Source organism: Schistocerca americana, chromosome 4, assembly GCF_021461395.2.
Source record: "Schistocerca americana isolate TAMUIC-IGC-003095 chromosome 4, iqSchAmer2.1, whole genome shotgun sequence".
NCBI lineage: Eukaryota > Metazoa > Arthropoda > Insecta > Orthoptera > Acrididae > Schistocerca > Schistocerca americana.
The window spans coordinates 820,747,838-820,775,477 of NC_060122.1; the positions used below are offsets into that span (position 1 = coordinate 820,747,838).

The 27,640-nt window shown below is 41.4% G+C and overlaps 1 protein-coding gene across 1 annotated transcript in view; it reads right to left on the reverse strand.

Annotated features, from left to right (window-relative positions):
• The window catches only part of LOC124613830, a 218,963-nt gene that overhangs the window by 57,430 nt on the left and 133,893 nt on the right, over window positions 1–27,640 (reverse strand). The window contains exons 27-40 of the mRNA XM_047142553.1: window positions 13,238–13,286; window positions 13,085–13,148; window positions 10,407–10,633; window positions 10,069–10,323; window positions 9,821–9,962; window positions 7,406–7,638; window positions 7,068–7,322; window positions 6,820–6,961; window positions 6,195–6,427; window positions 5,854–6,108; window positions 5,606–5,747; window positions 2,859–3,091; window positions 2,524–2,778; window positions 2,307–2,418 (exon numbers count right to left, since the gene is read on the reverse strand). Of these exons, the coding sequence (XP_046998509.1) occupies window positions 2,307–2,418; window positions 2,524–2,778; window positions 2,859–3,091; window positions 5,606–5,747; window positions 5,854–6,108; window positions 6,195–6,427; window positions 6,820–6,961; window positions 7,068–7,322; window positions 7,406–7,638; window positions 9,821–9,962; window positions 10,069–10,323; window positions 10,407–10,633; window positions 13,085–13,148; window positions 13,238–13,286 (2,597 nt within the window). The remainder of the gene's footprint in view (window positions 1–2,306; window positions 2,419–2,523; window positions 2,779–2,858; window positions 3,092–5,605; window positions 5,748–5,853; window positions 6,109–6,194; window positions 6,428–6,819; window positions 6,962–7,067; window positions 7,323–7,405; window positions 7,639–9,820; window positions 9,963–10,068; window positions 10,324–10,406; window positions 10,634–13,084; window positions 13,149–13,237; window positions 13,287–27,640) is intronic.

Consider the following 27,640-nt stretch of genomic DNA (forward strand, 5'->3'; position numbering starts at 1 on the left):
CGTCGAGAAAGCGATCACTGTCCGTAATAACGCTGAAAATAGAGCACCGGTCATTGAGGAAGAGGACGCCGGTGCTAAAGCAGCAACGGTACTGCAGGCTCCACTACAGCCGACGGAATTAAAGAAGTCAATATCCGATAAAACTTCCGTTATTGCGCAGGCCATCACGGAACGGGGGGGGGGGGGGGGTGGCTACGTCAGTTCGGTCGAATGTACAATGAACTGAAGAATGACAGTGGATTATATAGCAGGTGCGCTTATGAAGAAACGGAAAGCTCTGTACCGAAGAGACAGGCTTCTGCAAATAGTGTAGTAATTTAATTATTCTTTTTTTTATTATCTGTGTTTTTTCTATTAAAATATTATGTGGTATCCTTTTGCCCCTGTGGGGATCATCAGCAGTTGCACTAAACTTCCATTAATTTCAAAATTATTATCAGTATTTAGATTGGGCTTAGAATAGATTCTACTTCAGAAGGGCCAGATGTACACTTTCCTTCCACTAACTGGCATTATTTTCCCTGGGTAGCGATAGCCTTACTCAGTGTCAAATTTCATTAGGCACACGCGATCATGGTCAGTCGCAATCCGGTAGGGTGATTAGGAAGGAGGAGGTTACAGGTGGTCCAAGAAAATTATTAGAATTGATCCTATTGTTCTCTGCTTCCCTCCATCTTTCCTTCGCCTGATTCTTGTTGAAAGCAAACTCTAGCTCCTGTAACATGTCTGTTTTTTAATGCCTCTCTGTCTCTGCCACAATTGCCGACCAGTTCTTGCTAATACCTCATATGTAATTTTATATAGCAAAATAGTATGATTTCGTTCATGCTAGATGGCGTGTCCATGTACTGGTTCTTGCGTAAAAGACTGTCAAAGAACTTCACAGGACTCCTTTGAATCTGGTTCTCTGTGCATCTCAATTTCTTCCTCGATGAGCTCTTAAGTTCCGTTCTACTAATATATCGCGAGGAAAGCATATTTAAACTCCTGATACGAGCGATACGTTTGTGTGGTGTCACTGTATTGCACTAAGTGTGCACTCAGAAAGTCTAGCTTGTGTGACAATGACCATGATGGTGGTAATAAACCAAATTGAGATACCCACACCTTGAGATGAACAGATTTGTCTTTTCCCTATACAATTCGAATTTCCGTATGGAAAGGAAGTGCTTCAAATCAAATGCTTCTTGCTCCCTAACATATGTCCTGTCAGCTGTTTGTGAATCCCTGTATTCTGCTACAGGTCCCCCGTATGTTGTTGACTCACAACTTCTACTTTCTCTTGCGACAAGCTCGTTGATGTCAGGTGCTTGCGACCTTATTGAGTGGAGTGCAATTATTTCGTAGGCTGTCATCCACCTCCAATCGTGAACGTTGCGTGATAAGCTCACAAAAACCTCTCTCGTTGCTAATTCTTCTTTCCTGTGCTGTACTCGACAGGACCAATGATTGATTTTCCTCATTTTCCTTGGTTGAACCTATTTCCAGATTTTCAGGATACTTGCGTCTCTTCCGTATTTCGCGTGAGATTAAGTTCTCCTTGCACGAACGGTGGCTTCATCTAGTTTTGTGACAACATCGACCTCAATATTGTCCAATCTTCTTCCAGCATTTGCCATGCAAGTTTGTCGTTCTTTCTGCCTTGCTTACTATGTCCAATACATTTTCCAAGACTGGAGTTTTTGTAATTGCGTATTTATTACTTCCTGTGCTTTCTCTACATCTTCTGCCAACTGTTTGGCTGATTGGGCTACCTTCTTGACTTTCATAGCCACACCGTTCGCTTCCGGCGCTCGTCTATTTACATTTTTCAGATCTTCGCTAAAAATATACCATTTTTCCTTTTTCTCTTTCACAGTTGCCTTCATTTCACGTAACGGTTCCTTTCTCGCTGTCTCATTGAATATGGAAGTGAGTGAGTGGGAAGAAGTACTATATATCTGCAACTGAAGGTAAAGCCGAAACATTATCATAACTGTTTGCAACAAATAAACGACAACTGTCTTGCAGTACACTTACGATTAGGAGACAAGAAAATGCAAGCCACAATTTAAAAACGTGCCTTACATTGTGTAATTAAATGGTCGAAAAACGTTTCTCTTGCGAGTCTCCCCAAAGCTCCTAGGTGTTTGAAGAGGGTTGAGGGTTACACAGTTTCATAAAAATATCACAACTCACGTTAAGCACAGAGGTTTATTTTTTTTTACGCATTCATTACATCAAAATCGGGGACTGGGAAACGTGCCTATGTTATCAGTTCGGAGTTGAGAGTGGAGGACGGCCCGTATGACTTTAAGAAGTCCAGCCGAAGATCTTCCTGAAGAAGTCCATGATGGCATCCACATCGATACCGGCGTCCCTCAGCTTCTGGATCAAGTCCTGCACAGCATCCAGCTCCAGAACACGCAGCACCAGTTGCTGGAAAGGTCACATTTCTCGTTAGAGATCAAGTAAAGAGGCACATAAAATAAAACTTTTGGACACCTGTAGCCATTCAACAGCCATGAAAGGATTACTACTTACGTGGAACTCGTCCGAGCTGAGCCTGTTGATGAGTTCAGCAAAGTCGGCGCTGGTCTCCAGCTTATCGTTGTAGAGAGCCTTCAGCTCGTCGACTGGGAGGATGGCGAGGATCTCATCGAGCATGGACTTGAGGCTCCTGCTGCTCCTCCTCATTCGGCTGGCGGGTTTCGTAATCTGAGGAATGCCCAGGAAGTCGTGGATCGTGTTGAGGAAGCCGTAGGGGTCAAGGCCAGAGGACTCCAGGAAGTTGAGCAGCTGCGGATAAATTGAGCAATCACTAATTTTGTAGTGTAACACCTCATAGGTACATACATGTCTAATGGAGCGTTGCTTACATCGTACAGCTCGGGCTGCTGGTCGACGTAGACGACGATGCTCTCGAACTCGTCAGACATGAGGTACTGGAGGGCGGCCTGCACCTCAGCATCGTTGGCGACATAGTTGAGGACGATGTTGACGATTTCGTCGACGGGGATGAGGGCCAGGAAGTCGTTCAGGTCATCCTGCAGGTTGCGACTGGATTTTTTTGCGGGAAAGCGCTGGATCTTCTTGACTGCGATGATAGGCCCTGTAAAACATGCTGAGTGTTGTTACTTGGAACTAACCACATATCCATTAGAGCACGTTTAACTGATCTGTTAAAATATATTGAATTTCAGCTGATGACTTTTGCTGCCACTTGAGGACTAAATGCTACACACTGGTAGATGAGGTGACTATGTTGAAGTATCTTCCTATTGTCATTTTCTTGTGAATCGTTTAGTAATCTGTATTACAAGTAGGTATTGCTTTCATTTCGGAGTGATTGATTATCCTTTTGTGGAGAAAAGTAGATTCATAAACTCTCTTACTTGATTACTTTGCATATGACAGACCACTTATAGTTGAACAATGCTGTTGTTTGTATAGATGAGAGAGTGTTTCACTCCTGGACTAATAAATATGTTTGTTTTCCTATATCTCTCCTTATTTTCTGTTAGTGATAGTAAAAAAATGATGTGCCTCATGTAGTTACTGTGATTTCCATTCTAAATCATAATCCATAACATTGAATTAAATGACAGTGTTGCGACAGGCAGTTCACTATTTGCAAGTATTTTTAACAATCACTTTCTAAATGTCGCACCAAATATAGCATTAAGTAATTGAGTTGAAGAAGGAAGAGAATATATTAAAAAGGATATTCCACAGAACTTTAAACAACTAGAAATAGTACCAACATCCTTCACTGAAATTAATAGAATAAAGTGTAAGAATTCTGAAAAACAAAAGTTCTTGTGGGATTGAGGGAATTTCAAAAAGTATTATCAAAAGTTCTTTCAAATTAACAAGTAATGTCCTGAGTGATATATGCAATGCATCACTGGCATCGGGAATTTTTGCAGACAGATAAAACTGCAGTTATTAAACCATTTCAGACGAATGGTGACAACATCATTACTCACATCTTTTCTAAGATGTTCGAGATGGAATGTACTCAAGAGTAGTCACACAGTTAAGTGGAAAAAGTTTCCTTAAAGTATCGTAGTTTGTGTTTCAGAAAGGTTGTTCAACTGAGAATACTGTTTATAAAGTCACTCTTCAAATAGTACCTTCGCCAGCTGATATATTCTGTGGTCTTTCTGAGCCCTTTGGTTATGTAAATCATAATACTCTCTAAGAAAAACTAGCGTCTTGTGGATTTGATGACTTTATGCACAGCTGGTTTGAATCATGCTTGACAAATAGAATGCAAATGGTTGTGCTGAATAATTCAGACAACGGCAGAAATGTAGGAAATTGTAGTGACTGTGGAAAAATATTGCAAATTGAGTCCCAAAAGATTCAGTTTTGGGTCCCTTCCTATTCCTCACATACGTTAATGATCCATCACTTAACACTCAACAAGCACATTTGATACTTTTGGGATACGATGCTAGTGTTATAATCAATCCCATTAGAGAGAGAGCAGTAGAAGAGTTGGTAAATGATATCTTCCAATTAACTATTAAGTGGTTCTCTGAGAATAGATTTTCCTAAATTTTGAAAAAATTCAGTCCTGTACAACAAATAGAGTCATACAAAAAATTGATCTAGCACATGAGCACATGAGTCAGTAAGTATGGTAGAATGCTCCAGGTTTTTGGGTCTACATACTGAAGAAAACTTGAACTGGAAGAACCATGTTAGTGAGCTTGTCAAACAAAGTGCAGCTGCTTTTGATCCTCATACAACTGCTAATCATTGAAACAAACATGTCAATCACCTGACATATTTCCACTGAATAATGTCATACAGACTAATTTTCTGGCGTTACTCATCAATCAGGAAGAAATTATTCACTAACACAAAAGCAAGCAGTAACAATAATATTTGTGTTCTGCCATGGACGTCATGTAGGTACCATTTCAAGAAGCTAGTCATTTTAACAGTTTAATCATAGTACATACATTCATGTATGAAGTTCATCGCAAATAATCCATCACAACTTGAGAATAACAGTGATGTACTTACGTACGACACTGAAGGGAAAGAAGACTCTATAACCAGCTGTTAAAGCTGTCAGTGGCTCTGAGAGGCGTTGAATATGCAACATCAAAAATTTTTGAGTGTTTTCCCAGTAACATATAATATCTGACAGGTAGTGAAGCAGCTTTTAAAGCTAATTTAAAATCTTTCTCCTGGACAACTCCTTTTAGGCCATTGACGAATTTATACTTAAAAGTGTAGTTGCATGAGTAAACCAAAAATAACTGTTTGTTGATTAATGTTAACACTAACCGTTTATACATATTCTGTAAACTGACTCGTTGTGCATCATTTCTATAAAATAATCGTTCAAATGATGTATGGAACATTTACAGCAAGACTTGATATGAATTTAAATGGCTGTTATAGATTAATGTACTTTACGTTATTGGTGAATTCCTAATTTTGTGAGCCATAGGTCAATTCTCAAACTAGGAGAGTACCTTAATGTCTGCTTAGTAGTGTTGTAGATACTAATATTAGATTTCTGACCAACATTCCCAAAATTTTTCACGAGTATAAACCTGTAATAACAAGCCATTTTAAAGGGTGATTTTCTTAAAATTGTTCTTACTCAGCTTCAAGGAACTGGAATCAGCCCAGCCGAAGAGATTCCTGATGAAATCCATGATAGCGTCCACATCGATGCCAGCGTCCCTCAGCATCTGGATCAACTCCTGCACAGCGTCCAGTTCCAGAACGCGCAGCACCAGTTGCTGGAAAGGTCACATTTCTGGTTACACGTCAACTACAGTGGTGACAATATATAACATTACTGCACACTTGAAGCCACGCAGTAGGCGTGAAAGTATTACTGCTTACGTGGAACTCGTCCGAGCTGAGCCTGTTGATGAGTTCAGCAAAGTCGGCGCTGGTCTCCAGCTTCTCGTTGTAGAGAGCCTTCAGCTCGTCGACTGGGAGGATGGCGAGGATCTCATCAAGCATGGACTTGAGGCTCCTGCTGCTCCTCCTCATTCTGCTGGCGGGTTTCGTAATCTGAGGAATGCCCAGGAAGTCGTGGATCGTGTTGAGGAAGCCGTAGGGGTCAAGGCCTGAGGACTCGAGGAAGTTGAGCAGCTGCAGAAAAAAATGGAGCAGTGAGAACCTGCTGTGTGATGTAACATCTCATAGGTGTATGAAGTGTATAACAGAGCGTTGCTTACATCGTACAGCTCGGGCTGCTGGTCGACGTAGGCGACGATGCTCTCGAACTCATCAGACATGAGGTACTGGAGGGCGGCCTGCACCTCAGCATCGTTGGCGACATAGTTGAGGACGATGTTGACGATTTGGTCGACGGGGATGAGGGCCAGGAAGTCGTTCAGGTCATCCTGAAGGTTGCGGCTGGATTTTTTTGCTGGGAAGCGCTGGATCTTCTTGACTATGACGTAAGGTCCTGTAAAAGACAAGCTCACTGTTATTACTTGGAATAACCACATAACCGTTAGAGAATGTAAATCTGAACAGTTACAATATACTGAATTACAGATGAAGGCCTTTGTTGCTGCTGTGGACTAAATGCATTGTAATGATATGTGAGGTGGTTATGTCAGTATTAGGTGATCTGAATGTATGTGAGTGTTGGAGATTAACTTACAGTAGTGTTATTTGTGGATTCCTAATTTCGTATAGCAGGTAAATTCTTTGTAGTGTTAGCAAACTGGGAGAGTATCCTAGAGTCGTGGATTCTAATGTGAGATTTTCTGACAAATATTCCCAAAAATTGGTGAGATTGTTAACCCAAAATGACAAGCCATGTTAAGAGGTGATTTATTTAAATATTCTTACTCAGTTTCAAGGAGCTGGAATCAGCCCAGCCGAAGAGATTCCTGATGAAATCCATGATGGCGTCGACATCGATACCGGCGTCCCTCAGCATCTGGATCAACTCCTGCACAGCGTCCAGCTCCAAAACGCGCAACACCAGTTGCTGGAAACGTCACCTTTCTGGTTAGAGGTCAAGTTTGGAGGTAACATAAAAGAAAAATGGTGGACGTTCGTAGCCAGAGAACAGCCATGAAAGGATTACTGCTTACGTGGAACTCGTCCGAGCTGAGCCTGTTGATGAGTTCAGCAAAGTCGGCGCTGGTCTCCAGCTTATCGTTGTAGAGAGCCTTCAGCTCGTCGACTGGGAGGATGGCGAGGATCTCATCAAGCATGGACTTGAGGCTCCTGCTGCTCCTCCTCATTCGGCTGGCGGGTTTCGTAATCTGAGGAATGCCCAGGAAGTCGTGGATCGTGTTGAGGAAGCCGTAGGGGTCAAGGCCTGAGGACTCCAGGAAGTTGAGCAGCTGCGGAAAAAAATGGAGCAGTGAGAACCTGCGTGATGTAACATCTCATAGATGTATGAAGTGTCTAATGGAGCATTGCTTACATCGTACAGCTCGGGCTGCTGGTCGACGTAGACGACGATGCTCTCGAACTCGTCAGACATGAGGTACTGGAGGGCGGCCTGCACCTCAGCATCGTTGGCGACATAGTTGAGGACGATGTTGACGATTTGGTCGACAGGGATGAGGGCCAGGAAGTCGTTCAGGTCATCCTGGAGGTTGCGGCTGGATTTTTTCGCTGGGAAACGCTGGATCATCCTTGCACCATGGAATGGCTCTGAAAATGGTATTTCGCTTATCAGTGCACCTTCTCTGCACTTTTGGGAAAGTTGTGTTAAAAATTACGTTACAATTGAGAAACTGTTGTGGGTCATTCCGTAACTTATCACTATTAGTGTGAAATTAGTTATTTATTAGGAAGACGTAAAATTATTGTTTACGAGTTGTAGAGTGCCACTTATTTTTATAATTTTCGCGGAAAACTCGCAAATAATGTCCATAATATAAACATTATATTGAGTTGTATGACTTTTTGCGAAAGATGGAGTTCTGCCTTTACCGTTATCTTTTGCATAGCGTCTGAGGTACTGCACTCGCATTAGAGAGAAGAACTGTTGCTTCTCATGCCTAGCCACCTACAATTAGTTTTTCCGTCAGTTACATAAGTTGTTTAATGTGATTCCTTTGTTCAAATATTTGAAAACGACGCTGACATCATTGTCCTTGATGAGATTTCACTGTAGACTTAAGAGTTTTGTCGGTGTTACGTTACACGCTAAATTTGTACCACTTCATCTTCTTATTGAACCTCTTGATGAATGCACTGGGTACATTGTGTATAGAAATGGGATTCACGTCAGTGAGGAAAAGGAAACTCAAGGTTATAACTGTGATTCAGACGTATCTCTTCACAACAGGTTACTGTTTTTTATTTATGTATTTGCGCACCTTTTATATTCCCCACGATCGAATCTTGCTACTTTGAGACATTCTAACGTTCTTCAAACTTGATTGAAATAGATTAAATCATTAGGTTAATTTTTGTTGCTGTAGAATAATGGCAATAGGAATTGGTGCTGTGATAGTGTGATGTTAGTTCTTTCTGGTCTATAGAGGTGATGGCTTATTACAGTACTTGTGGATAGAGTAAATTCTTAGAACTGGGGGCAGTATTAAAGGAAAAATGTCTGATTTACACATTGGAAAGAAATGATTCGAATAAATGCGGGTGGATAGGACAGCAGCCGAGCAGAAAGCATATGGCCCGGAACAGTCGTCGTCGGTGAAAATACTTGGGAACCTTATGGGTTGTATGAAGGCTAGATCATGTGGGTGATTTCATGCTGGGGGAAGGGGAGACAATTAAGGTTACGTTAGGTAAGGATGTGGAATGTTTGGTGGGAAGTTTTGATAGGGGCACAGCTCAAGGCAAACATTGTCGAGGATGGGGGATACAATATGTTGTTGCACTTCCAGTTTATTGGAATTGTAGAAATGGTGATGCTGTTTTGTTTCAGAATGTATGTAAATCTTAGTAGCCGGTAAAGCATATGAGAGAGACAAGGTAGTGATATACATCTCATCTAGTTCCATGATTCTGAGATTTTAGTAAAACGTCAGAAAAGGGGAGGTCTATACAAATTGTGCATAACAAGGACAGTTGGAGGACGTATATTATGAATGGTTGATGGATGTGTGATGTAACCTCCTAGTCTAACCAGTTAGCAGTTTTCTCAGTAGTGCGCTTTCTTTGCTGTGGTTAGCAGCTCGTCGTTACTAGATTTTGGTAATGAAATTCCAGGGTATTTTAGCTTGTTGGAAGAATTGTGAACTGAATAGTACAGATCTCAGGAACACTATTTCTAGGTGGTTTTCCCTATAACTGTTTTGGGAAAATGTTACCTCTTTCGAGAGTTCGTATTATTATTGTAGGACTCCACGAACGTTGCAGCACTACATTACAGAAACGATTCGCCAAAACATGTTACTTCAGCTGAAGTTGGAATATATTTGGGAACTGGTCTTAAGGACACTCACGTCTGCCCAGGGTCCAGCTACCAGAAAAAATTGCCATTCGTTGGTAGAAAATATTTCTCGCTTTAGCAGTCGAGCTTTACCACTTAACATATAAATCAGGAGACAGAAAAAGGGTCGAACACCGTCAATCTGTGTGGATTATTAGCGAACATATTCTTGTACATAGCTTCCTATGACGATTGGTTCATATTCTCGCAAAGAACTCTTGAAGCACACAAGCTGAATTTCCAGAAAATTTCATGACTCCACATTCCCTCTGGAGGAGTACCAGAAACCAGACGACATGTTTAGTCACAGTTAGAACCGCAGAATTACGCCACGCAATGTGCAACACAATGGACAAAAGAATATGTGGCACATGCGAATATAAACTTAAAATAACAACCCCCATTGAAAGATGATTTTAAGGAAAACATTCTTACTCAGTTTCAAGGAGCCGGAATCAGCCCAGCCGAAGAGATTGCGGATGAAGTCCATGATGGCGTCCACATCGATACCGGCGTCCCTGAGCATCTGGATCAATTCCTGGACAGCATCCAGCTCCAAAACGCGCAACACCAGTTGCTGGAAACGTCATATTTCTGGTTAGAGATCAAGTATGGAGGTAACATAAAAGAAAAATGTTGGACACTCGTAGCCATTCAACAGCCATGAAAGGATTACTACTTACGTGGAACTCGTCCGAGCTGAGCCTGTTGATGAGTTCAGCAAAGTCGGCGCTGGTCTCCAGCTTATCGTTGTAGAGAGCCTTCAGTTCGTCGACTGGGAGGATGGCGAGGATCTCATCGAGCATGGACTTGAGGCTCCTGCTGCTCCTCCTCATTCGGCTGGCGGGTTTCGTAATCTGAGGAATGCCCAGGAAGTCGTGGATCGTGTTGAGGAAGCCGTAGGGGTCAAGGCCAGAGGACTCGAGGAAGTTGAGCAGCTGCAGAAAAAAACGGAGCAGTGAGAACCTGCATGATGTAACATCTCATAGGTGTATGAAGTGTCTAATGGAGCGTTGCTTACATCGTACAGCTCGGGCTGCTGGTCGACGTAGACGACGATGCTCTCGAACTCGTCAGACATGAGGTACTGGAGGGCGGCCTGCACCTCAGCATCGTTGGCGACGTAGTTGAGGACGATGTTGACGATTTCGTCGACGGGGATGAGGGCCAGGAAGTCGTTCAGGTCATCTTGAAGGTTTCTGCTTGATTTCGACGTAGGGAAGCGTTGAAATTTTTCAGATTTTGGGCCTGTAAATTTGAATTTTGGATAATTTGAAGTTTATTTAGGGTGTGATATTTTTCAGGCTGTAGGAAAATATCGTTGCCATGTTTTAGTATCTTAATATTAATCATTTTCCTAATGGAATGTTTCTGATTCTTCGCCTGAAGACGGCTGTTTCATCGTTATGTGACGAATTGATATAGAAATTTTTTGCTGTGTAAATGAAACCTAGTTGCAGAGTGTGAGTCCAAGGATTTCTTATGATGCAGCTTGGATGCCGAACTTTACTGGTAAGGTCCAGATCATTTGACTTTGGGTCTGTTAGTGATTTGGAGTACTATATTAAATGGTATGTATGAAAGATTTTTATTTGATTGAAACGTCTTGCAGGTAGGCCAGCTGTGCACATACAAAGTGACTACATGACAGAGCATTTAGCGTGTGCCATGAACAGTTTTTCCCTTCAAATAAAGTTAATGTTCATTTCAAGGAAAACTTTTTATTGTCAACACATTAAGTGTTCTGCCATCACAATTCACTAATGGTGCAGTGGATTAATGTATTCTTACATATCTTTATTTGGGCTGATATTTATGTAATATACATTCAGCGTCTTACCACACCATATAGTCTACAGATGAAGTACATTGATATGTTTCATAGGTAAGCTTTGGCGTAAGCACATGTCTTTCGATCTACATCTGTATCTGCTCTTTGGCAAGCACTGATAAGAGCGTAGCGAAGGGGACCTTCAATTGTACGACATACTGTACTACGGTTCCTTCTTCGTTCCATTCCATGGTCCAGGTATCCTCTAACTTTTCGAAAATTATATGTAGTTCTTCGGGGGATTTTCGATGTCTGTCAGTTAATGTTTGTCAAGATCTCTTTGAGGCTCTCCAGCGAGTGAAAGAGACCTCTAACGATTGTGGTCATTTTTCGTTTTTTACCGCTCTTGAGTCTGATGACTGAATTGATGCAGCTCTTCATGCTACTATACCCTGTGCAAGCTTGATCATCTCCTAATGAATACTGCAACATATATCCTTTTGAATCTTTTTACTGTTTTCATCTCTTGCTCTCCATCTGCGATTTTTACCTCTAGCACTTCCCTCCAGCTCTAAATTGGGGATCCCCTAATGTCTCTCAGAGTGTCCTATCAACTGATCCCTCGTCCTAGTCAGTTTGAGCCACAAATTTCCTTTGTATCCACTTCCATTCACTACCTCCTCATTGCTTACGTTATCGACCTATCCAATTTTCAATTTTCTTCTATGGCATTGCATTTAGGAAGCTTCTATTATTTTCCTGACTAAACTATTAACCGTATATTTATGGCTACGCTCGATACCAATACTTCTAGAGTATACCAATACTTGAGCTCAGAACATGGTCTGGAATTCTGCAACAGACGAATGCAGAAGCTTATGGAGGATACTTTCGTTAATCTCTTTTACCAGCCTTCATCTACACTTGTGATCTGTGGTTTCTTCGAACTATTGGGAACAGATTTCTTTTTTTGTTCGAGGAATCTTTTGTATATTATGATTAAAATTCTGTGTATAAACTGATAGCATTCGATATGGCGCTAGAACTTTGTTCAACTTCGATTGGACATTAATTGTGCTGCATTGACAGCCGTTACTTCCGAATTTCTTTTGTGTTTTGTGAGAAGTCTTTCGAGGAGAATCTACTATGGTAGTCGTTAAATGTTTCGCCCTTTGCTGTTTTTAAGCCAAACGCGTTTCATTTGGCGCCTCTCTATTTCATTTAGCATCTGTCTGTCTACATTGCTGTGCTGTGCTTTACACCTATGATAAGATTTCCCTGTTTCGTTAGAATTTCCTTTATAGAGACTCTATATCATGGAGAGTTCCGTCAGGATGTGTCAAATCTGTTTGTTGCCATCAGAATTAATATAATGTCGACATTAATGGGCTTTCAATCTGCTAGTTTTGAATAGCTTTCAGAGCATGTATTAGCATTATTTTGCAGGATGGCTAACAATTTTCGAGCGTATCTGCAACTGCAGATTTTGCAACATTTCGGTCGATATCAGTCGTGATCAAGCAAACCTCTGACCATTCATCTTGTCTCAACAGGTTCTTTACGTTTGGAAAAAGCGAATGAGCGATATCCACGTTGTACAGTGTGGGTGAATGGGTACTTTACTACCACTTTTTATAAGCATTGTTCTTGAGTCTGGGGAAATTTTTGTGTTCTAATGCTCCTAACAACTATTTCAGAATGCTCTTCTCGCGACTTTATTGTCTGATACACTTCTTAAATTTCTCCCTCTATTTTACGGATTCAGTGATCGCTAATAGCTTGAACTCGAGTGCTGTGTACGACAAGCAGACGCTGTATTTAAGATGCAAGCTATGCCCGATGATTGTGCACTGCTCTGTCTTATATTATAAGGCTACTGACACTGCCTGCGAGGTCAGCAAGTGATGCAAAGTTGTCACTGTACATACCCCTGTGGACCGCAGCGCCGCAGGCGAGGCCGACGACAGCAGCGAACAGCAGGAAGAAGCGCATCTGCACAGTAAAGTGGCGCGTCAGCAGGGGCAAGCGGTGTCAACTAGTCTAGTCTAGTCTAGTCTACTGCAGAGCGGCGAGCGGCTTACCTTTCCAACTGTAGACCGCACTGCGATACCGCTGCTTCTAGGGTGGCACCTTTTATACGATTTTTTATCAGTTAATCGCAACGACCTTCGACTTTAGGAGATGGTACTCCCACATCGGCGACGCCGTGTTGACTGAGAGCTGATTGGTGTTGACACAGAGATAGCACTATCGCGATGAAGTAACGGAGCAGAGCACTGAGTCCACTCAATAGTCAGTAGACACCAGGGGCTGCAGTCGGCGACTTCTCACGGGTCACTTGTAGTCGAAATGTCGTGTAGATGCTGAAGATGAGACGCCTATTACGTGTCAAGGATTTATAAAGTTTCTTATTGTAACGGAGATAGCAAGTAAAAGACGTACTCAGCTTATGGCGCCTGTCATTTTATTTCGGATCGTGTGTGTTCCGCACTGCTGACCTACTAAGTTCATTACCATTCGCAGCTTTGCCTGTGTCTAGTCGGGGAGCGCCTCTCTGCATGATTGTTGGGTGTAGAGGCACTACAGCATGAGACGAGTCGTACGTACCACGACGGAACCGCTTTCACCGTCACACTTCCAACGTCCCACGTTTTATTCGAATACGTTCGATACTTGCCAGATTTCCAATGTTCTCTTTTTTGCTTTAGATGGGAGTGAGTCGAAATGGTAGAGCTGATACATACTCTCGTTTAATTTGGGGATGTATATGAAGTGGGTAATCTTTCCATTTTTCTTGCATTATCATACGTGACACTCTTGTTAGGGGTTTCCTTATTTTATAACTTTTTTAATGAATGTATGTGTACTCCTTTTATTTCTGTGTATTAGTAAATTAGTTACAGATTCGCCAGTAATTTCTACTTACTGTGACTTACTACTTTATCCTTTGAATAGAACTCTTTTTCTACACCGAGACAGATGCATGGTTGCAGATTGGTTTTATTATAGTCGTTTCTAGAAGATATTGTATCATGGCTCAATAACGATCACAATTAGTATATGTAAATCACAGTTCGAGTCTGTATCATAATATAATGGTTGAGTCATCTGCGTAATTACAATTACTGCACACAATCGAGGGCACTGAATGTGCTACTACCTAATTCGTGGCACTATTAGCGCGCAGAATTTACCTTAAGTTTCTTTCATTTTCTTCTCGATTGGCTAGGTAAACTTTTAGAAGGAACATTTTCTGAAATGTCGGAGGAAATATTCTTAAGACGAGATATCGGTAGACTGAATGTATATCGGTAAACTGAATGTGTGGTCCTCCCAGTTGCCAGGTGCATTCTAGTAGTGACATTTCTCTTTAACATGGGAGTGTTATTTCTGTAGCACAACTTGATTGCTGCAGTTAATAGAATGAACAGCATGCATATTTGACAGTTGTTGGCATTTCTTGTTAGTTGTTTCAGTACTTGAATTACTATGTCGCTACTAGTAGTTAGCTGACCGGCGGTTCTCACAGGTAGTGCAGGCTGTCACGTGTGTTGTTGCAGAGTGAGCTTCCACTAGTCACTCGTACTACTTTACTTCAGCTAAGAACCTATACGCATGTAATGTATTCTTGTTATCAAATTCTGTTTAGGAGAGTACATGCATAGAATGTGCTACGCTTTAAAACGAGTGATTACTTCAATTTAAAATTTGAATGGATTTGGAATGAACAGCTAAAGCATTTATAATAAATCCGTAAGACATGATAATCACAAAGAAGTATAGCCAATTATAGATTCTAGCGATCATCGAGTGGCTTCATAAAACCTAAGACTTTAGAAGTTTCCTAATACCTCGTACAATTGAAAGAAAAATATAAATACAAAATTAACTGCTTCACAACTTGAATGTCAGTGCTACTTTATTAAAGCATGAGCTGGTGCCTGAAATTTTTAAAGCGATACAATAACTTTCGTGATCGTCGAATCATAACAGCAGAGTCTGACGCAGTTTCTTGTATAATGTTCTTGAAGATGAGAAGAAAAGACAGGTAATGTTTTAATCTTGTCTGTTCCATTGTTATCTTCCGTTGCTTTTTTTCTATAAATATATTTGTCAAGTGGGCGGATTCAGATACATAATTGAACGGATACTGTAGAGTTGCCTCGGGAAAACAGTTAATTTCAGGGTTATACATTTATGGAGGTTTAGAGTTATTAAAGTTTCGTGGGCTTCTTTGGTATTTTCATAAATTAGACATGACTTATGCTTTAAGACATTCCAGATTTAAAATAAGTACTGTCCCGCAAAATTGTTTCAGCACCCTTTGGAAGCAAAAACTTCCACTTTTTCGAGCGTTAAGCCGACCACATTTCGCTGGTGCAAGGCGGTCTGTGTAATCGTTAGTTGACACTCCCTGTTATTAATGCCACCGGCTAAGGTACTTGGCATTTTAGGTTAACCGCTAGGATTCAGAAGTAAAAAATCATTGCGGGTTGCTATGAACAGGAGAGATCCGCTCGATATATAATTTGCAGCGTACAACGAAGATACGGTTTCGCCAAGGACTATCACTGATGGCAATAAGAAACTGCTAGAATGATAAAAATTATAGGCAACATGTATTTGATCACGGATAGTGATGTTGTTCTGTTGTCAACTTAAACGTGGTTAAATAGTCATAGCGCTTTACTATACTTAAAGACCCAGAAAAAATTCACGGTCGACGATGCTTCGACCACTCTTCTTCAGAATCAGTCCTCAGTAGTCACCGCAACGCTGTACCCTTATTTTCCGACTTAAATTCCCGGTCATGGTTTGGTAGCTAACGTTGTAACACCGAGACATTGTGTTTCGTGGTGGAATTGATCAAATTTTTGTTACTGGAGAACGTTTTTTTCTGATCAATGAGCTAAATTCTTCTTATATACAAAATTGATGTAGTACAAGAGGTTAACCACGGAACCAGCAACTGAATGCGTGTTTGCCCCTCTGTGTATGGAATGTTACATTGGTGTTGTCATGATGTGGATAACTGTAACAGAGATGACTGGTAGTTTCCTTCAGACACTATTGTGCACCAGGTATAAAAATGTTGGCAATTTGTAATTAACAATCACAGATTAAAGTCTAGGTTACTTAACTCTGATTTCTACAATTGTCTGCATATTTTTGAAAGCAATAACTCATAGTAAACATAGAATGACATTTCTTCCTCACACATTACAATAATTTTTAACCAATAGTTCGCAGATGCATCTGATCAGCATATCGAAATCGTTTCACAGTGATTTGTCGTTAATTTCATACCTACTGTTGACGTATAATTTTCAGCAAAAAGTACTGACGTTTTGTCACAAATACTGGACACTACGTTACGCGAAGGAAAGCTCCAAAACTATTATCTGCAAGCAAAATTTGTAAATTAGTAATCTTCAGTTTAAAATAAGCTTTATCATGGCGTCATTATACTAAATGTAAAGAAAAATTAAGTACTAATTCGACCACTTATATGTTACTGCTATTCCTGTAATCTGTTGTTTCGTCTTTCACTGTTTGAGCTAAATAACAACGACCAGGCCACGAACGAGACCTTCTGGATAGTCCATGGTTTTCTTCGTGATTCAGGACTTACTACGGGACATTCAGATTACAAGTCATAAGACGAGGGCAGCTTTTATAGATTTGTGATTAGACTTTGAAGTATCATGACGTACCGGGGACGTTTATTGCTGGAATAGAAAATTGTAACGTAAAGGGTAAATAGCATATTTCACGCTCGCTCTTCTTGTAATATTTCGCTATCAGTGGAATTATATCCACAAGAGGTGCAGAAGTGATCATCGAAGTTTTTTTTTAAGAGCAGCAACAGCAACATTGAAGTCTGCTTTAGCCGATGCCTAGTTACTGCCATTGTTATGTATTATTAGGATACCGCCTGTCATAGGAAACGGTGAGCCATCATCGTAAAGATTTCAGATGTTGTTTTCAGAGAAAGCGGCGAAACTGTCGCCACTACACACCGTACGTAAAATCGAACTGTTTTCGTGGTATTCTAAGATACCCGATGAGTCTGCGATACCCGACCCCATTATGACTGCAGGTCAAACCACAGCGCGGCGCCCACCCGTTGCAGAAAATGCGTGGCACATAGTTTTGCTGCTGACACTCGAGTGCAGGTAAACGTTAGAACTAACTTTAGCACTACTTACAGTGTTTTGGTACGTCTTAGACTGCAGAACATTTACTGGTACTTCACACGTCGAACCACCGACGTCGATGACTTTTCCTGTAGCAGTGAGCCGGCCGTAGTGGCCGAGCGGTTCTAGGCGCTTCAGTCTGGAACCGCGCGACCGCTACGGTCCCAGGTTCGAATCCTGCCTCGGGCATGGATGTGTGCGAGGTCATTAGGTTAGTTAAGTTTAAATAGTTCTAAGTTCTAGGGGACTGATGGCCTCAGATGTTAAGTCCCATAGTGCTCAGAGCCATTTGGACCATTTTGTAGCAGTGAATTAATTCCCGTAATATTCGGTAGTGACAGATAATGATCATCGGTTTCCACAATAGGTAACAAATGTTTAGCTGTAAGTACCTGCACGTCGTCTGTCCATTGTATTGTTGAGAGAGTTTGTTGTGAGGAGCACGTGTAGGTTGCGTGTAAGATGGAATTCTTTTTATTCTGACGCAATTTAGTATAGCAGTCAAATTAGCAGCTTGCAATGCCTAGTGTGAGCGCTGATTTGTGTTGTAATACTGGGCTGTATTTCAGTCGTGTGTTGCTGTTTATGGTGAATAATGGATACAGACTATGTTGCCGTACCGGCTGGGCCAATGTAATAAATCTAGGGCTATTTGTAATTTCGCCCTCCATGCAATTCCTATTTCCGTCCCGGGAAACGAAATTTGGATTGCTATTACACATGGATTTTATTTGCTTTTTATGAAGGTTACTTTACATTTTTCAGATGGGAAAACGCAAGGGGAGAGAAATGTATTCGTTACACGAATTGCTTAGTTTGTTATCACGAAACGTGCTTTTTATCTGCACAGACGCTCAAATTCGTTGGTACACATCTTTGGAAGGCTGAGAAAGCTTGAAAAGATTGTTTATTCACGACTTTCAAGTGATTCATAATAATCAAACTGCCTGGCATTGTTAGAAAGAAAAAATACATTTAAATTAATTGTACTTAACAGAATTTTTGTGAGGGAGGAAATTACCAACACTTTTTTTGTATTTCTGTTTTTGCAGTGTTAAAATATATGTTAAATATTGGCTTCAGTATGTTTCAAGAATCTAATTGTAATTTGACTTGGAAGAGGAGCGTAAATTAAGGAATATGAAAAACAATTTGTAGCCTTTTCCGTAAGCTTTCAGTACTTACGCAGGTCCTAACGTACTAAGGTGAGGAAATGTGGACTTGCTATATATTTATTTCGTCATACATATAGTGCGAATGTTACATAATGAACGTCTATCAGTTGAGAGATAGTAAAAGATCTGTTTACACGTCTCTGATTTGGTTTGAAAGTGGGTGAAATGGGGTGGACGATAACAGAAGCAAAAACGTTCCAGTGCACATGGGTGCACAAAATGAGCTGTTTGCGAGATGGTTGCGAATGTGTGGGGTGACATAGGCTTCAGTATGCAGTATTGTGCTACCTAAATAAATAAATAAATGAAAAATAAATCACAGAAATAAAAAATAAGTATTGTTCTAGAAAACGCATTTGAAATGCATAATTTTAGGTATAGTTATTACCTAGTTAGGCTTAAATTTGGTGTAAAGCCAGATGCTGTTTACGAATCTCGAAGTGAGAACCGTGTCTCATGTGAGCCGGCGTGTGACACGAGGGTGCGGCGCAGGATGCACAGCCCCAGCAGGGCCTCTACCTCTCCCTCCAGCACCACCCGACCTTGACCCCCTTGGTTTTTCTCTCTATACTCATCTAAAAAATGAAGTGTTCCTGACTCCTGTTGATATGGTTGAATAACTAGAGCAGGAAATGTAGAGTTTGTCAAACTTTGCGTCATGATCCATAGGTGCTTGAAAGATTTCACAATTCGTTATAGACACGTACAGAGTATTGCATCACGCTTGGCGCTTCGTTTTCGCTGTTAATTATGATAAGCCAACTACAGCGTTTGTTCTTGATATTAATGTGATTGTAACAATGATGAGAACAAAAATATATCTGATGGTCTCATCATCAGTGTATCAAATCTCATCACTAAATGAGACACCTCACAATTGCTAGAAAATTAATTCGAGGTACTTACACAGAGCCTAGTGACAAGAAACTGTGCGCTGGCTACCTTATCTCCCCATCTTGCCAATGTAATACTACTGACGATAACTGTTACTGGCATCACCTACCTACGCTTCGGGTGTCACCAAATAAGGGTGCTTTACCGATCTTGGCTACGATGGCAGCTTCGTTGAAGAAGGCAAGACTGTCTTATGTGACCCAATTTCCTGCAGTCATAGTTCATGTTACATGACCCCGGCACTACTTGCAGTGAACGAGGCAGCGCATTGGTTGACACTCTGCACTCGTATTGGTGGGTGAACGGTGGTCAGACACCGCTCCGACGACCTTGATGTAAGTTTCCGGTAGTTTCCTGAAAACTCTATGGCGAATTACAGGCTGATTCCTTAAAGAAGCAAAATTGAAATTTCTGTTCCATCCAACTAGATTCTATGTATGTGCAACGTCTTTAATGAACTCTAAACTTTCAGCTGCTTTCGGCATTACCTGAGACGTATTACCAAGTTTTTGTTGTTGACAAGATGATCAGATAGTTACTTGTCGTCATTCGGTGACAGCAGGTAACCTCAGTTAGTGCTTACAGAAACAACATTGGTAATGATTTAATTGTCAGGAAATTATTATGCAGTTTAGTACATTATTGGTTGTGTCGACTCTTTTCAATATTCAATTGTTCTGATCACTGAGTGCTGACATTCGTCAGCGAGCATTCCTCGGTGATCATGTCTTCCACGCGTCTTGTACGTCACAACGACGAAATTATTTTTAATTTTTTATTTATTAATTTGTATATCCTGGTAGGATCAGGCCAGTCATTTCTTCTCTGCAACTGGCCAGGAATCCTACATGTTTTACATTACGTTCAGATGACCACACACATCTTACGTTTAATATGAGATACAATACTTAGAAGAATCTAACAGATGATAGTGGAAAGCAGTAGTCTCTGCAGTAGTAAACGCTGAGCGTATATAACTTTATGAAAGTTACATCGACAAAGGCAGATTGCAATCATGTGGATTTAAACTCAGGACACTGGTCACAATGAACATGTGAGAAGCAGAAGCAGGCGGAGAGCAACAAAAACATGATAAAACACAGGCAACAAATGTAGGGAGACAGAGTAACGAAAAGAGAAAGAAGCAGATCTCGGAAAATATGAGGTCATATGGTGTACTATTTGACAGAGTGGAAACTATTCATATGTTGATTTGGAAGGAACAGTTGAGACGCTGGCAAAAGGAAGTGATTCGGTTTGTTCTTGAACGCAACGGAACTTTGATCTGTACGGTGAGTGCAAGATAGCTTGTTCCCGTAAGCGGACAGCAGCAAGGGACGAGTTTGCGAAGGTGTTTCTTTCATGGTTGGGCACATATACGTTATTAGATAAGTGAAATCTTTATGATGAGAGAACAGGAGGTGCTTCATCTGAGAAGTGAAGTACTGAGGTGATCTACACTAAGAAGCCGACAGACGGGACATAGCATACTGGTAGTTAGTAACGTATTTGGCTGCAGCCATCCTAAATGTACATATGTGGAACTACCGCCAGCAAACACATGATGTACCGACACGAGAATTCGTATATAGTGGATTATTGCCTAATTCAAATCTCGATAAACCGAATTTGTTGATAAATGAAAATCGTTGCCAAATGCCTTGAAAAAATCTCGATAAGGAAGATATCCTATGTGTTTTGACAAACTCGACATATCGAAGTGATACTCATGACAGACTGCCCTGCAAACTTCCTATAATTCAAAGTCAGTGGCTATCTAACACTTGGTACTTCGAGTTGTTTATTCAGTTGTTGAGATAATTTTTCGTTACTCTTCACGTTCGTATTATTTCAAGGATGCGTAAATTGCTACAATATATAAATCAGTCGTAAAATAGCTTAGAGAAGTACAAGTGTTTGACTTTCGTAGGCAAGTAGCGTGTTATTCAGGCTGTGGGATGCCGAGTGGAAAAAAATAGGCTCTAGGAAAAGTTTCGGGATTCCATGATCAACGTTGTCCACAGTCCTGAAGCAGAGAGGTAAGATTACTGGAGGGAAGCACACGACCCCGCGAGGTCAGTTCCTGCATCTTGAGAAGTGGACCACTGAAATTTCTTAGTCAACGCAACGGACAAATCATGCCTGTAGGAGGTTATATACTTTAAAAAAGACTATAGAGTTTCGCCGCTAGTGAGCTGTGGCTCGTTTACTTAAAAAAAAGACACAACTACGTTTTCGATAAGATTTGTGGAGAAAATGCAAGCGTTCGTGACTTAGTTTGTTCATCAGAGAAAAATGAATGGAACTGCAGTTTTCTAATGTATTCTCAGAAATTTGTATTTGTATTTCTTTCGGAATTTTGAAATAAATAAAAGATAATGAAAGTAAAAAGTTAACTGCCTTTAAATTGTGTTCTAGTTGTTACTTCCTGCTTCCATGTGTAAACAAACACGCATCTTATTGAAACTGTATTACTGTTCTTTGAAGTTATCCTCTTATTTAGACATTTTCCTGGTTCCGTCTGCCTATGTCAAACTTTCGTTAAATCTAACTCTAACTTATTCCAAGCTTTTGTTGGGCCTCTTGAACTTGGAATGATCGAGGGCTATGTATGATGCCACAATGACAAAAATGACGGCCCTCACCAGGTGGAATCACACTGCAGCGATCTGCCCACCCTGAGTCTCTGAAGGGCGTGCAGTTCCGCCTCAGGTAGGCCAGACCAGCGCTATGAGTGCTCCGTACACCACCCAGTCCACTGCAGGCTGACTTCGTTCACTGCAGTGATAAACCATAACCACAGCGAACTGATAATCAGTGTTACTAACTAACAAAGAAGAATGTTTATAACTTCACCCTACATCTGCGATTCAAAATGTGGACTTTTAGTGAGAAATTGATTCAGTTTTATAAACCGAGGAAACAAATCGTCCTCGAAATTAATTTGTCGAAAAGCTATAAGATAACTTCTTTTTCGGCTTCTATGAAACGTCTTAGGTCATCTTTGTGGTAGTGTTTCACGTCGGTATAAACCGTATCGCGATAGCGTGAACAAAACAGTTAACGAGTGTTTAATCTACGTACTTCATAATGACGTTTCTGCAAGTAACAAACAACATAAGAAAGACGTTATCTTCAAGCTCAGGTCTTGATGAGGTAAATAACAATAATTATGTCTTATTATTGCAATAAAATAACACAGTTGAATGTGATAATGTCTGGAACGTGAAAAGGTGCCTAAGGCGCTGTCGTGCAAGAAACTCTAATGTTCAATAACAATCACAAAAGAAAGTCTAGTCACATACGACACCATTTGAAATATTTTTATGCTTACAGGAGAGTTTTCGATTTCTAACTCATACTACACCATAATCTTTTACACTGGTGTTCATACTTGTGAAGAAAGTTACGATACAGCATTCTATAGAATCAGCGGAAACGTGCAAAGCAGTCAAAAAAGGTCAAACAGTTAGTAACGTTCTTCAGCTGTACCAATTATACGATTACGAGTTAGTGCAAACGCCTTACAGATTGTTGGTGCGTTTGTAGTTGTTACATGGCAGGAAGTTCATAATCGAGAGTGAGTGATGCAGATCTTCCCACTCAAACTGAATTTTCAAACGTGGTGGAGTCTTACGCAAAATAATTTGAGTTAGGATCAGTGGTCATCGTTCTTAAGTAGTTTCTAAAAGCAACCTGAATACGTTCCGTTGGTATTTCTGGTGCTGCAACCAGCTGCAGAATGATTTATAAGGAATCTGACTTATTCTGCCATAAGGGACTAGTAAGTCGGCAGAGGACAACAGACGAAATCCTGGAAGCAAGGTTATGGAAACTTCAGTTTGGACGCGAGATCACCCATCCTATCTTTTTCGAATAACTAAATCTACATCTATATTCGACCTGCCATATGATGTTGTTTGAAGGAGGGTACTATGTGTACCAGAGACACTCACCACTTTCCTGTTCCAGTTGCGAATGACGTGCGGACACAGCGTTTGTTGTTAAGCCTTTATGTGAGGATATGTAAAGAGCTGCGATATAACGAGGAGTTTAAAAAAAAAAAAAAAGGTGCCTTATTTCGGAAATGGGTGAGTTTTGCTTTTAGTATGTTGTTTCAGAGGAGGTAAAGATAAAGCATTGTGTTTGTGTTATAATAAACGCTTGTGAAGGTCAGACGACAAAATGAAGACAGGGTGCACGACCTTCTCGTTTCGAATGGCAACAAGACGTACAGTGCACTGAATGATCTCATTCGAGAGACGAATCAGCACTGAAATTGTGACAGAGACTTGTTCAATGTCTAATATTGCTATTTGCTTTTATCAGAACCTATTGCCTGAATACGTAATCAATTCGGTAATGACATTGTCTTTGGCGATTGCGAAAAAACAAATAAATCACTACGCCCTCTGTGATAAAATTTGCTGAAATTCCAGTGGCAATAGTTACGAGCCGTTCAGAAAAAGTATCACATTAGACTATAGTACTTTCTAGTGCTCTTCATCTCCATTTAATACAATAAAGTGTCTCCGCTGGGAAATAATCTTAATCAGGGGTAACCTTAAGTAACTGAAATATAAGAAAAAGGTATTTCTTGTAATGCTGGCTATATCGTTGTCACACTTATTCATCTTCATCTTAAGATACAAAATAATTGGCTTGTAGCGGAAGTTCACGTCTTACAACACCTAAAGAAGGAGTAGAAATTAATTTTTCTTCCCGTGTCCAGTCAGAGTTAGCGAGTAAAATCATGACAGAGATTTAAATTAATTGTGTTGTTCTTTGGCGAAGCAGACGTAGGGTCTTGCGCTACTAGACTAGAGACACCATTTCTTCTCTTTAGACACTGTTTCTTCTCTTTCGTAAAACATCATATTTTAAAGGGTTTTGTTTGAGATACCACAACTGCTGATGTGTTTAGTGTATAGTACAACACACTGTTTCCTCTAGATTTGTACAGTACCACCTTTCTTACGTTTAATAACAAAATTTCTGCGAAAATATCTTCCAACAGCAGGATTTCCGTATATTTCTAAATTGAACATTTTCGTAACGTCGAGAGGTTGTTCAACTCCTTCCTGTGTACAGTCCCACAGCCTACGCCCTCAGGTAATTAACCTGTATCAGTAGGTAGACGTCCAATAAAGAGTGTAAACTATCTTTTGCTACGCAAGGATTTTTTTTATTAACGCTAAATTATGACTCTATAGACTTAAAAAGTTGGTGGGATAGTGACACTGTAATTTTTGTAATTTTGTTACCGGCTGACATGTGTACGTAGCGGAAGTCACTGTTACTGTAAGTTCTACTGCTTGTTATAAATCCTCACACAAAACGAGTGCAGAAGTTGCACAGAATTATAAAGCCAAAGTGATTAATAGCATCTTATTCATTGCCAAGGGACTGATGCCTCAGATGTTAAGTCCCATAGTGCTCAGAGCAATTCATTGCCAGATTATCACAAAACAGGAAACAGTTAGAAATAACTAACATTGGCAGAGATTCGAGACAAGGAACCGAAATGTAGGGTACTACGTTATTAGCACGCTGATCCGTTTCCGAGATCTGAAGACAGTGTCAACATTTGAGTTCATAAAACTATGCATGGCAAATGGGCGTCTTCCTCCTAACGTTTACCGAGTATACTGCGACCTACACACGCCGAAGCAGACATCAGCATCTTTTTCTGTAACAGCCCCGTTGTGTCGCCCATCAGTGCCGCTGTCAGCGGCCACTGTGTCGGACGATGCCTGCGAATCCCGAAAAGCTGCCTAACGAAAACTTTACATCACGATCCAGGCAGAGCTGCAAAGTGAAATGACTACTTCTCTCACTAGCAGCGGACGAAGTGGATGTTAGTTCCTCGTGTCTTCCCTCGTAACATTCGCTCCTTCTTCTAGAGCTGACCCTAGCCTCTTTTCTCCTGGAGTGTCCTTCCACTTCTCAACAATTCTGAAAAACTACTATGTCAGACCAACTGACCAGTGAATTACCAACATTTTCCCACCCAGAGTCCTACAGCTAAAGAAAGGAATGTGTCTTGGGTCTGTCCCGTTGGTGCCTCAAAGGAGCACGTTAGTTTGTTGTCTCCTACGATCCTCCTAAGAAATGGTTCAAATGGCTCTGAGCACTATGGGACGTAACATCTGAGGTCATCAGTCCCCTAGACTTAGAACTACTTACACCTAACTAACCTAAGGACATCACACACATCCATGCCCGAGGCAGGATTCGAACCTGCGACCGTAGCGGTCGCTCGGCTCCAGACTGTAGCGCCCAGAACCGCACGGCCACTCCGGCCGGCTAACACCTTTTACAACCTGCGTTAAGTTAATGCTGCCCTTCGGCCCGCTTTCATCTGCTGTCTGTCTGTGAAATTGGCAACCCAGTCAAACGTAATTCTCAAGAAGTAAAATCGCTATTGGATAATCTTTAATAAAAATAAAGGAATATGCCATATATGAATAGTGCGAAAGTCGACGAACCCGTCAGTTTCGCCGTAGCCTATTTCATCTCATATTAAAAGACGTTCCCATATCACTTGCCACACCCATGAAATACCATGGGAAGTGGAAATCACTCCTTTGCGACGACCAAGCAATTATCATCAGCAGAACATGTTTGAGAAACGTTAATATGACATCTTTTTCACAATCAAATGCCGAGATAGATCCATGTATGGAACTGCACAAATAACAGCAGTATGCGTTATAAGAAAAGTTAAAATATGCAGTGAAATAAACCAGGGCCGGCCGTGGTGGCCGAGCGGTTCCAGGCGCTTTAGTCCGGAACCGCGCGACCGCTACGATCTCAGGTTCGGATCCTGCCACGGGCATGGATGTGTGTGATGTCCTTAGGTTAGTTAGGTTTAAGTAGTTCTAAGTTCTAGGGGACTGATGACCTCAGAAGTTAAGTCCCATAGTGCTCTGAGCCATTTGAACCAAACAAACCAGGTGTAGATGTATGAAACCGGAATTTCCCTACAGGTGGTGCTAGCCGTCAGTGTAGAGCCTGTGAGTCTCCATCTGCAGCGTCCTCTGCTTCCTGTAACGGTTGACGACGAATGTCAACACACAGTAACACAAGTTTCAAACACTGCTATCTGTTTCAAACCCGTAAACATGTCGAGTTTTGTGCCAACGAACTACGATCTGCGGACAGCATTTGTTTTCTGTTATCATTTGAAGGAAACTCCCGAAGAATCACATCGAATGTTTCTCGAAGCTTTCGGCGAAAATGCTCGTGGGAGAACACACTGTTCCGAGAGATTTAAGAAATTCAAAAGTTGTGATTTTGACGTGAGAAACGGCGAGCGCGGGAAACCACCGAAAAAGTTCGAAGACAACGAATTTCAGGCCTTATTAGATGAAGATGATTCTTAAACTCAACAGGAACTGGCGGAGCAATTGAAGTCACGCAGAAAGATGTTTCTCTTCGGTTGAAAGTTGTGGGAAAGATGCAGAAAGTGGGAAAATAGGTTCCACATTAGCTGAATGGAAGCCAGCAAGCAACTCGAAAGACCACTTGTGAAACGCTGCTCGCCATATACAAAAGGAAGTCGTTTCTCCATCGAATACCGACAATGGAAACTGGATACGTTTTGAGAATCTCAAGCCCAAATCGCTTTGAAAAGAAAACAATGCTCTGTTGTTGGTGGGATCTGAAGAGTCTCATCTACACTCCTGGAAATGGAAAAAAGAACACATTGACACCGGTGTGTCAGACCCACCATACTTGCTCCGGACACTGCGAGGGGGCTGTACAAGCAATGATCACACGCACGGCACAGCGGACACACCAGGAACCGCGGTGTTGGCCGTCGAATGGCGCTAGCTGCGCAGCATTTGTGCACCGCCGCCGTCTGTGTCAGCCAGTTTGCCGTGGCATACGGAGCTCCATCGCAGTCTTTAACACTGGTAGCATGCCGCGACAGCGTGGACGTGAACCGTATGTGCAGTTGACGGACTTTGAGCGAGGGCGTATAGTGGGCATGCGGGAGGCCGGGTGGACGTACCGCCGAACTGCTCAACACGTGGGGCGTGAGGTCTCCACAGTACATCGATGTTGTCGCCAGTGGTCGGCGGAAGGTGCACGTGCCCCTCGACCTGGGACCGGACCGCAGCGACGCACGGATGCACGCCAAGACCGTAGGATCCTACGCAGTGCTGTAGGGGACCGCACCGCCACTTCCCAGCAAATTAGGGACACTGTTGCT